Source organism: Leucopleurus acutus (genome assembly GCF_964270905.1).
Source record: "Leucopleurus acutus genome assembly, chromosome: 1".
NCBI lineage: Eukaryota > Metazoa > Chordata > Mammalia > Artiodactyla > Delphinidae > Leucopleurus > Leucopleurus acutus.
The window spans coordinates 87,088,603-87,100,145 of NC_139142.1; the positions used below are offsets into that span (position 1 = coordinate 87,088,603).

At 43.9% G+C, this 11,543-nt stretch overlaps 1 protein-coding gene across 2 annotated transcripts; it reads left to right on the forward strand.

The window, feature by feature from the left end:
• Positions 1–2,870: 2,870 nt before the first annotated feature.
• On the forward strand, positions 2,871–9,110 carry LOC309962257 (beta-2-microglobulin; the record flags this gene model as incomplete). Of its 2 annotated transcripts, XM_082839932.1 has the most annotated exons (4): positions 2,872–2,985; positions 6,340–6,615; positions 7,194–7,221; positions 8,587–9,110. In XM_082839932.1, the coding sequence occupies exons 1-3, from the start codon at positions 2,919–2,921 to the stop codon at positions 7,205–7,207; spliced, it is 357 nt and encodes a 118-aa protein (XP_082696058.1). In that variant the 5' UTR covers positions 2,872–2,918. The 2 variants fall into 2 exon arrangements, with proteins under 2 accessions (XP_082696057.1, XP_082696058.1); XM_082839931.1 differs by lacking the exons at positions 7,194–7,221; positions 8,587–9,110 and having other exon boundaries at positions 2,871–2,985; positions 6,340–6,647.
• Between the last annotated feature and the right edge of the window lie 2,433 nt (positions 9,111–11,543).

Here is an 11,543-nt window from a genome sequence, read left to right on the forward strand (position 1 = left end):
TCCCTCCACCCTCTGGAAACCAACCATCTGTTACATAGATTAGTCTGCTTTTTCTAGAGTTTTAAATAAAAAGAATCATACAGCACGTACTCTTTTTTTGTCTTGCTTTTTTCCTTCAGCCTCATTATTTCATCCATTATTCTGTGTACCAATAGTTCATGCCTTGTCTATTCAATGATTTTTTAAAATTTATTAATTTATTTTTGGCTGTGTTGGGTCTTCGTTTCTGTGCGAGGGCTTTCTCTAGTTGCGGCGAACAGGGGCCACTCTTCATCGCAGTGCATGGGCCTCTCACTGTCGTGGCCTCTCTTGTTGCGGAGCACAGGCTCCAGACACGCAGGCTCAGTAGTTGTGGTTCACGGGCGTAGTTGCTCCGCGGCATGTGGGATCTTCCCAGGCCAGGGCTCAAACCTGTGTCGCCTGCATTGGCAGGCAGATCCTCAACCACTGCGCCACCAGGGAAGCCTCCATGCCTTATTTATTGCTGATAGTATTCCATCGTATGGATAGCTGTCACAGTTTGTTCATCCATTCGCCTGTTGATGGAAGTTTGGATTGTTTCCAATTTCTGGCTGTTACCAATAAAGCTGCTTTGAACAGTTTTGTACAAGTCCTCATCATGAAAATACACTTTCATTTTCTCTTGGGTAAATACCTAGAGTGGAGTGGTTGGGTCATATGGCCAGCATATGTTTAACTTTTTTAAAAACTGAAACTGTTTTTCAAAGTAGTTGTACCATTTTCCATTCCCAAAAAGAGTGTATGAAGTCCCAGTTCTTCCACATTCAGAAAATATTTACTATTATGAATAACATTTATTGTACAAAAGTTTTTTAGAAAAGTCATTAGGCCAAAAAAAAAAAATTTTGCCATTCATCCCACTAATGGGAGATAACACTGTTAAAAGGCCATGTTTGTACATTTCCAGAAGTTTGCCCTCCTAGGCAAACAGTGGTCTCCTTTTTAAAAAAAAAAAACAAAAAAAACCTGAAAAAATATAATTTTTTCTGTCTTCACTGTTTTTTTGTAAAAGTGTTTTAAAAACTGGTTTTCCAAGTGAATAGATCGGATTCTATCTTTTAAGAATTTTAAGTACTCCAGTATTTGTCTGTGATGTGGTAAACAAGGAATATAGAGGTGACCACCAGCCCTGTCTCTTCCTATGCTCCCAAGGCACTAGAAAACAATTCAACACTAACATTCCAGGCGTTAAGACCCTTAAATGAGTTAACAACAAACAAACAAACAAAAGGGAGGGGCAGGAGTGTCTTTACTCATAACTTTATGCCTAACCATTATTCTTTCATTTCGAGAGAGTTATAAAGAGCTGGTAGAAAAAATAGGAAACTAGCATCAATAATCATAGTACACTTCTTAATCATTACTGAACACTCCCTCTGTGCTCCCCGGGGCTCTCTCTGTGCCATTATCTCCTTTCATTAGGTCTGCAGAGAGTATCCTTTTTCTAGTTTAGACACAAACACCACAGTAGGGATAGTTGAAACCTCTAAAAACATGTAAAAGAAATCCAGATGACATTGGTTGAGCTCTTTGGGGAAGCACCCCCCAACTCCCTTCAAGTGCAAACCAGGGTGATTTCCAAGATCTCTGCCCCTCCCCCTCCCCATGGTTCACTTCCTCTTCTGAGTGTTCCACTCAGAAAAGATCCCTGTTCTCAGCCACCAGGTGATGTCAGCATCTTTTTATGGTATCTCTGGAGTGGAGGTTTCCTTAAGGAGTCTAACACTGACACGCTCTTAGAGTCAGTAGGCCTAACTTCTTTGGCTGGGCCCACAGCAGATGCAACCCAAATTCTCACTAAAATTGCCCAGTTCTCTATCTTCCAAGTGTCTGAAGCACGAATGACAAATGAATCAGGCCCATCTGAAAACTAACACTTAGCCTTTGTTTTCGTATCCGTAAAAATGTAACGGGGTAATTCCTACATCCTAATGTTTACTCACGTATTCCCTCACATGTTCGTTCGTTCTTTCATTCGTAGGTTCATCCATCCATCCTTCCACCCATCTATCCATCCTTCCATCCATCCATCCATTCACTCATTCAGTCAGTTTACCAACTATTTACTCCATGCCAAGCACCATTCTAGTGTGGTAATTTGCAGGGAATGATGTTCCTCAAGGGATCGGTAAAGTCTAACGCTCTAAGCAGTTACTGCTTTTACCTTTTACTATCAGGGGTCATTTCCCTACAAATCAACAAAACAAAGAAAATTACCTAAACTACAGAGGCAAGATACAGGCCAGACTTTCTCCACACAGGGTTTTCCCTGAAGGGACTCAGGAAGCAAGAAGGTCCTCCTTCACTCTGGACGGTTCTCTGAGCTGTCCTCATGAGGCCTCGAGGTTTCTGGACGACTTTTCTTGCCCAAAGAATCCCGAAGCCCTACAGCGTATTTCCGGGCTGTGATTGTGAACCCAAGTTCTGATTCTGCCCAGTACCATTCAATCTCTGTCCTTACTCTCATTAATTTTTCTGGGCTTCAGTTTTCCCGATCGAAAACCAGGTTCTAGGCTCCTAACTCGCTGGGGCATGCTTGGGGAGCAAGTGCCTTAGCGTTTCTGATGCTGTTCCGAAAAGCGAAGTTTCCTCCGGACTGAAGCTCTCGGGTGGGCGGCCCGCGCCCCAAGCTTGGGCGCGCACCCCTGATAAAGAGGGCGCCAATGTACAGACAGCGAATCCACCCGGTTCAACCCTGCCTTCCTAAGCATCACGAGACTTATCAGAAAATGAAACTGAAAACCGGGAAGTCCCTCTTTCTAACCTGCCAGGGCCTCGCTCGCTAGGAGACCGGTGACGGCCCGGCGGGCAGGGTTCTGATTGGCGGCCTGGGCCTGGCTATAAGTGCGGGCGCGGGACCAGGTCCTCACTCTGATACCGGAGCTGCTCCTGTAGCGATGGCTCCTTTCGTAACCTTGGTCCTGCTCGGGCTTTTCTCGCTGTCTGGCCTGGACGCCGTCCAGCGTGAGTGTCCCCTCCTCCCTTTCCCTCTTCCACCAGCTCGTCCCTGTCCCGCTCGCAGCCACTGGGCACTAACTCCGTACCCCCCGGTCCCAATCCCAAGGTTCGGTGGAGTAGCACGAGGCTTTCTCTCGGGCTGTGGAGGCGGTGGGGGTGTGTGGAGTGGGGGCGGGGGTGCGAGTCCAGGACGCCGGCTTCTCCGGGATGGGGGGAGGGGACCTCTGGCATGCTCGCACCGGGTGGGTCGGGACAGAGCGACCGAGGTGTGGGAGGGGTTCTCTTCCGCTGGTTTCGCTGGGCCTTTGGCTTCTCCCGCGCAGCGGGAGCGGAGGGCGGGCTGGCGGTTCCCAAAGGGCTGGGTTGGGGGCTGCGAATGGGTGGAGACCACGCGTGGGTTTTGGGGGAGTCGCCGCCAGGGTGTATCAGTCCGCTGGGAGCCCGAGGGCCTCGAGCTTCCTCCAGGCGCCCGCCAGGTTCAGCTGCCTCTCTGCACGTTCCCCAAATCCGCGACGACCAAACCACGGCGAGGAAGTTGCACGCGACTCTTGTGGAATGTCCTGAGGTGTTTACATAGCGCTTCACGTCGTTCATTCTCTTGTTCCCGCTACCTGTCGCTCTTAATAATAATCATAGAGCTACCCGTTGGCGGCTTACTGACCTGCGCTATGGGCTGTATGTCATTTAATTGTGAAATGCGTCTACGATGTAAACAGGATGCCTTTATCATCAGCTTGTCATAGATGAGGAAAGGGAAGCTAGAAGAGCTGAAGTAACTTAATTACGCAGGGGATTTATGGCAGACAGTAGAGCCTGACCAGAGCATTTGGGGGGTCGTGAGCCCTTTGCCTGTAATCCGTGCGTTTTTCACAGCCTTCTGGGGAGAGATTCTCGGGAGCAGGCTGGGCGGACATGGGCCCCTGTTGCCTTTCTTCACAGAGGGCTCCTCCTTTGGCTCCTTGCCTGGTTCTTTCCAAGATGAACTGAGTATGTACTTTCAGTTTTGAGTAAGCGAAGGTTTATCATTCAGAAAGGTTGTAAAACTAGGGATAAGAGCAATCAACATGCTTACCTAAGCTGTCTGTCAGGGACACCATGGATACTGACTCAGTACCTTCTAAATACCCTGCAATATACCGGACCCTCAGATTTTTCTCTCTCACAAAAGGCTCTGTGAAGCGGGTTTTTGTGTGTGTGTGTGTGTGTTTGTTTGTTGTTGCTCATGAGAAAAAGGAAGTTAGTTTAAAATTTATTTAGAAAAGAAGCATAATGTGTGTATTATCACTATTATTGATATTTGTGGTTGCATACAGCTGTAGAAAAATAGCAAGCCGACATTAAAAACTATCTGAATTTGAAAATTTCCTAAGTAATACATGCCTGCAAGATATACAAGGCCATTTCTGGAACGTATACAAGAAACATGTAATTGTGATTCCCTCTGGGGGATCTATTTTCTGCTCTTTCCCCTATGTGGGTTTTATTTTACTCTGGGTGTAGATAATTTTTCAATTAAACTACAGAAACTCAAATAACTCTCCCCAAAAACCTTAGCCAGTAAGTGGTTGAGGGCAGATTCAAACCCAGGCCTGTCTGATACACCTCCTCTTCTTAGAAGCCACTATTGTGATATTCTTCCAAAAAAAAAAAAAAAAAAAAGAAAACCCACAAACTGCCTAGCTTGCTCAAAGAGAGAATTCCAGGTGGGATGAACCTGTGCTCTCACTACTGTAGCACCTACATGTTCTAATTATTAGAAGCTCAAATGCAAAGAGGTTTCTGAATTATCTTCACTTTGAACTATGAAAAAATATCAGGGCTTCATGGTATGTCCAGTCTAGCTCTTGGTGGGCCTAGGGACCTTTTCTTTGATGATGGGACATTTCTAAACAGATACATCTGGTCAGAGTGGCCTGGTACTCCACCTTCTCTCTGCCACTGGACATGGAGGATGAGCTGAACTTTATAATCTTGTACCCTGAGTGTATTTGTATTTAAGTGGTTATATACATATATTTATATCAGTCTGTATATTCAGTAGCAGCAACACTTCACTTTGGAAGAAAAATATAGAAATAGAGTTTATAATATTTTCTTTACACATCCCCTTGGAGGGTCTAGACATGCATCCCATTTTGGAAGCCACTGTTCTGTAGCATTATGCAATATTCCCAACCTGGCAAATTATGGCAATCACTTGAGCATGCTAATTAAAAATACATATTCCACTGTCACATGCATTATTCCAGCTGGTCCTAATGGAGAGTATGTTCTCTCCCATTTGCCATAGTCCTCACCCTTCCCTATTGTTCTTACCCAGCCCAACAACTTCATTTAAGGTATTTGCCAGCTCCTGTAGGTGTTTCAGTTTTGTTTCTTTGTTTTCTAGCTCATGAAATCAGATACAGATTCAGATAGAGATTTGTCATATAAACTCTGGACGCGATGAGGAGGTTGTGTTTTGTAGAAATATACTTTGGGTTGACTCTGTTAGGAACCTGAGCAAGGAGGTAACAATAATTACACCTGCCACTTACAGAGCAATTGCTGTGTGCCAGGCACTGTACTAGGCACATATTGAGAAGTCTGATCGGTGTGGATCTAGGCAGGAGGCAAAAAAAAAAAGGAGTAAACATGGGGGAAAAATTGACTGGGCTGAAACAGCGTACAGTAACGGGAATTTTTTTTTTTTTTTTTTTTTTTTTGCGGTATGTGGGCCTCTCACTGTTGTGGCCTCTCCCGTTGCGGAGCACAGGCTCCGGACGCGCAGGCTCAGTGGCCATGGCTCACGGGCCTAGCGGCTCCGCGGCATGTGGGATCTTCCCAGACCGGGGCACGAACCCGTGTCCCCTGCTTTGGCAGGTGGACTCTCAACCACTGTGCCGCCAGGAAAGCCCAATAACGGGAATTTTTGATGTGGCTAATATGGAGGGAGTGTGAAGTGAGAAATGAAGCTTGATAAGTAGATTACGGCCAAATCCTGTAGACTTTTGAGTGATAAGGAATTCTGTGGGTGCTGAGGAGCCAATGAAAAGTTCTTGAGATTCTCCACAGAAAGATTATTAAAGATACAGCACAATCTTCACTGACACTGAAGAAGATGTTAAGAGAAATCTGCTAGAAAAAGCCTGAAAGGCACGTGTAGGGGAATTATGTGGGAAAGATACTAAGTCATGGTTTATCCCAGAAAATGGAGGCTGCCTTTTGGAAAAATGGAAGCTCATTTGGCATGAGGGGAAATGGAATTGGGAGAAATGGAGGATCAAATAGAAACACTTGGGGCCTGATCTAGCTTTAGACCAAGGTAGCCCCAAGTGAAATACTCTGCAATTTCATCTGTCTTCCCCTGCTGCTCCTCAGGTCCTCCGAAGGTTCAGGTTTACTCACGACACCCCGCAGAGAATGGAAAACCAAATTACCTGAACTGCTATGTGTCTGGGTTCCATCCACCCCAGATTGAGATTGATTTGCTGAAGAATGGGGAGAAGATGGAGGTGGAGCAATCAGACCTGTCTTTCAGCAAGGACTGGTCTTTCTACCTTCTGGTCCACGCTGAGTTCACTCCCAACGCAGTGGATCAGTACAGCTGCCGCGTGAAACACGTTACTCTCAGAGAGCCCCAGACAGTTAAGTGGGGTAAGTTTTCAAGTTCCTTCCTTAGCTGCTGACAGTTGTATCTGAACATAGCCACAGCATAAAGCTGCCTTGATATAAGAACATGTGCATACTGGGATTATCAGGGAATGTTATTAAAGCTCTGATTAGTGGCACCTTCTGAGAGATCTCTGCACAGCGTGGTCACGGAGACAGTGGTTTCCCTGTAGTGAGAGCAGGGAGCAGTAGCAGCACTTCCACAAGTGCACAGGCACTCCCAATGATTCTTCCCTACTGGCTTCCTTGGGCCTTCCTGATAGCCTCAGGGATACTCAGGACCAAGGAGAGTCTCAGGAAGGCACCGGTCTTGTCTGTAAGTCCTGCTATGGTAGTGCCCTCCAATCCTAGACTCCTTCAGTTCTCTGGCTGGCTTGGGATCTAAGGCTAGTAGGCAAGGTGGGGACCTGCTGGGTTTTTCTTAACGAGGCACTCATGGTGAGGGACAGTGGGCTCTTCTGCCAGCTTTATTTATAACAGTTTTAGACATTTGTTAGTACATAGTATTTCAAAAGTGAAACTTAACTGTTTCTCTTTTTCTTTCTCCATTTTCTTTTCTGTAGATCGAGACCAGTAACCAGCATCATGGAGGTAAGTTTCTAATCTTAAGAAAATCTTTCTTTTATAAAGTAATTTATTTATTTTTGGCTGCGTTGGGTGTTTGTTGCTGCGTGCGGGCTTTCTCTAGTTGCAGCGAGTGGGGGCTACTGTTTGTTGTGGTGGGCTGGCTTCTTATTGTGGTGGCTTCTCTTGTTGTGGAGCACGGGCCTAGGCGTGCCAGCTTCAGTAGTTGTGGCATGTAGGCTCAGTAGTTGTGGCTTGCGGGCTCTAGAGCACAGGCTCAGTAGTTGTGGTGCACAGGTTTAGTTGCTGTGCGGCATGTGGGATCTTCCCGGACCAGGGCTTAAACCTGTGTCCCCTGCATTGGCAGGCGGATTCTTAACCACTGCGCCACCAGGGAAGCCCCAGAAAATCTTTTTTTAATGTCACTATCCTGGGGACTGTTATAGACAGCTCTCATATGATAACCCTCACTGTCTGGAGGACATTCCTCAGGGTAGCAATTTAGCAGGCAGAGAAGAACCCCACGGGGTCACATTCCCTTCTCCTGTGGGGTGGCATGAGGAAGGCATGTGACCCTGGGTGTGTCTCTGCCAGCATCACTGACCCTCTAAAGGGAGGACAGAAGAGCTACAGGTGTGCTGTGACAGGACAGAGGCTGTGGTTACCCACAGCACCTTCAAGGGTTTGCTCTTTCTTCTGCCATTTCTGCCTTGGGCATCTCTGTGCCTTCAAAAGTGAACCGTCCCTTCCTTTGCATGGCAGTTGCTTTGTTATTCAGCCAGAAGGGAAGAGTGACATGGTTCTGCAGATACACCGTTCCTAAGTGTGTGGGCACTGTGGTGGCCTCTAGAAGCTCCCAGTCCAATAGAGGAAAGAAATGGAAACAGATTGTTGTAACCTAATGTAAAGCTACTATAACAGACGTATCTTGCAAGTATCTGTAGCTGCATGAAACAGGAAGCAATTAGACTTCTCTGCATCTTCAGTTGGAGGCCAGAGGCAGATAATCCAGCTTTTCTGGGAAATTTTACTCCACAGGGTATCTTGGCACTGAAAACCTATTCAAGTTTCCTGTTACACTGTAGGACAGGGAAGGTAATTTTCGAGAGCATGAGAGAGTTTGGGTGACCTGCCCAGAGTCAACACAGTTACTAAATGGTAGAGCCAGGATCTGAACTATAGTACCAGCATTCTTTCCTCTAAGGTTATGGGGGAACCAGTGGGATAAACTAGTAGGATATGCTCTTTTAATGAGTCTGGAAAATTGCCTGCAGCTATTACTTTTACCAACAGTCATTTATATAGCACAGGTTAGGTGAATTTTGGTAGTGCTATCTGTAATCCAAATAAAATAAATGTATTTGCTAATAACCCTTTTTTTCTTTTTTTCAGGTTTGAGGATGCCTCATTTGGATTGGATTAATTCCAAATTCTGTTTTCTTGCTTTTTAATACTGATATGCTTTTATGCTTTATGGACATAAATCAGAAGTTATATTGATGTTACGACAAATTCATCTTCTTTATAATTTTTCTTTGTGCACTATGTCTCCATGTTTGACCTGTCTTGGCATGTAGTTGTAGTTGGGGTGCTGGCAGCTTAGAGGTGGGGAGAAAAGAACTCTCATGTTCAGCATCAACATCTTGGTCAAATTTAAAGTCTTTATTGTCTTTTGCACACAAAACTAGGTAGTAAGATAACTATGCATATTTAGAGTAAACCTCCAATTTGTAATGTTTCTTAGAATTTTGGAAAATTTTTGGAAAGATAATTGTCAGAATTATTGGAAATTTGTTATAGCGGATGACATTTTGTCATATGAAATCATATTTACTTAACATCTGTTAGTATGAGACATGGTTGTGCCTGTTTTTATGTTATTTCGTTTCACTAATTAAAATGCTGGTAAAACTTGATGTGTTTAGTACTTATATATCACTCCTCTTCTAACCCCTTTGTTCAAACAGGGAAATGATCTTCAAATATCACTTGGAAAAGAGTGTGAACTCCTGATGTATAGGGTTTGGCTCACAGTGGAAGGGGCAGCAGTGATCTGCATTTTACAAATGAGGAACAGCATCTGCAAGAAGTTAAATGACTTAGGGTGACACAGCTATCTGCTGGAAGACCTGGCTTCTGTCTTTTCACCAGAATTCTGTTCCCTGGGCTAAGAAATGAGGACTGTGCAGACTTTAAGAGGGAGCAAAAGTATCTGGAGGATTTCTTATTTTAGCAAGCAATATACCTAAATGAAAAATACTAGATTAAAAAATTTCAAGGCATAATTTATACTTGATGACCAGCTTTGTGCATTTAAAAAAATCTGACCATGAATTTGAGTGAGTTAGTGCTAGGTACTGATGAGATGAATAAGACATAACACTGCTCTCAAATTGCCTTAGTGGAGGGGTAGTCATGCACTTGAACAATTAAAATATATCCTGATAAAGAGTATAGCATAGTTATGCTCAAACAACTAGGTGATAGGAAAATGTGTTCAGGGAACAAAAATCCTTAGGTACATTGTACGGTAGCTCTGTTTTTATTTCTTAAGGAACTTCCATACTGTTTTCCATAGTGGCTGTACCAATTTACATTCCCACCAACAGTGCACCAACTGTGCTCCCTTTTCTCCAATATTCATCTATATTTCTGCCTAACTAACTTCCAATATGCAAAAACAGAAACTTTAGGTAAGTGTTAAGGAAGGCATTTGCTTGTGCTGAGACTTACTGGGTAGTGGTTCTTCCAATTGGTAAATGGGGCCTGAGGTAAGGAGGTAAAATTATAAGATGTATGGAGCTATGACAGGTGTGGATAATTCCAACCAGTGGAGCAAGGGTACCTGGGTGAAGACTTGTAGGAACTCAGCTGAGCAGATTGAGGGGTGCCTTATTTAGACTGATAACTCTCCACCCTCGTTGCACATTAGAATCACCTGTGGAACTTAATAAAAAATACCAGCTCTAAAAAATAAAGTCTATTAAAAAAAAACAAAAATGCCAGCTTTCCAGGCACCAATCCAGAGCAACTAAATCACATGGAGCCCAGATATCAGTATTATTCTTAGGTTTTTTTTCTTTTAATTAAGACCTTATGTTTTTAGAGCAGTTTTAGGTTCACAGCTGAATTGAGGGGAAGGTGCAGGTATTTCACATCTACCCCCTGCTCCCACACATGCATAGCCTCCCCCATTATCAACATCCCCCACCAGAGTGGTATATTTGTTACAACTGATGAACCTACACTGACACATCATAATCAACAAGGTCCATAATTTAAGGTTGCCCTTGGTGTTTTGTTCTGTAGGTATATACTATCTATAATGACATGTATCCATCATTATACTGCCCTAAAATTACTATGTGCTCGGCCTATTAATTTCTCCCACCCCTGGCAATCACTGATCTTTTTACTGTCTCCATAGTTTTCCTTATCCAGAATCATACAGTATGTAGCTTTATCATACTGACTTTTTTAATTTAAAAAAATTTTTATTTTTAAAATATTTATTTATTGGCTGCATTGGGTCTTCGTTGCTGTGCGCAGGCTTTCTCTAGCTGTGGCGGGGGGGGTGCTACTCTTCATTGAGGTGTGTGGGCTTCTCATTGCGATGGCTTCTCTTGTGGAGCACGGGCTCTAGGCACACGGGCTTCAGTAGTTGTGGCACATGGGCTTCGTTGCTCCACGGTTTGTGGGATCTTCCCAGACCAGGGCTCAAACCTGTGTCCCTTGCATTGGCAGGTGGATTCCTAACCACTGCACCTCCAGGGAAGTCCCTCATATTGACTTCTTTCACGTAGTTATATGCATTTAAAGTTCCTCCATGTCTTTTCATGACTTTATAACTCATCTTTTAGCTTTGAATAATATTCCATTGTCTGGATGTACCACAGTCTATTTATCCATTCACCTACTGAAGTACATCTTGGTTTATTCCAAATTTTGTCAATTATGGATAAAGCTGCTATAAATGGCACGTGCAGATTTCTGTGGACATAAGTTTTCACAGTATTGTTTGTTTAAGGTTTTGAATAGTTCTTATGTGCAGCCAAGGTTGAGACCTATTGGGTTAAATCATAAAGGACTTTTTGTTCCATGTCACTCAACAGAACAATTTTGTGAAAAGCTGCTTTGCTGGCTAATGGTTCAATGTAATGCCCCTTTGGAGCATGGCTTAGTCCCCCATTTCAGAAGAAGAGGTTGATCAAAGAGGAGAAATACTGGACCTTAATTAAGCTTATTAAATATAACTGTGCAATGCAGATTAAAAAGTCTCAATTTCAGTAATAAAGAATTAGATCTTATATACTGACATGGAAGAAGAACCATGCTATATTGCTGAAACA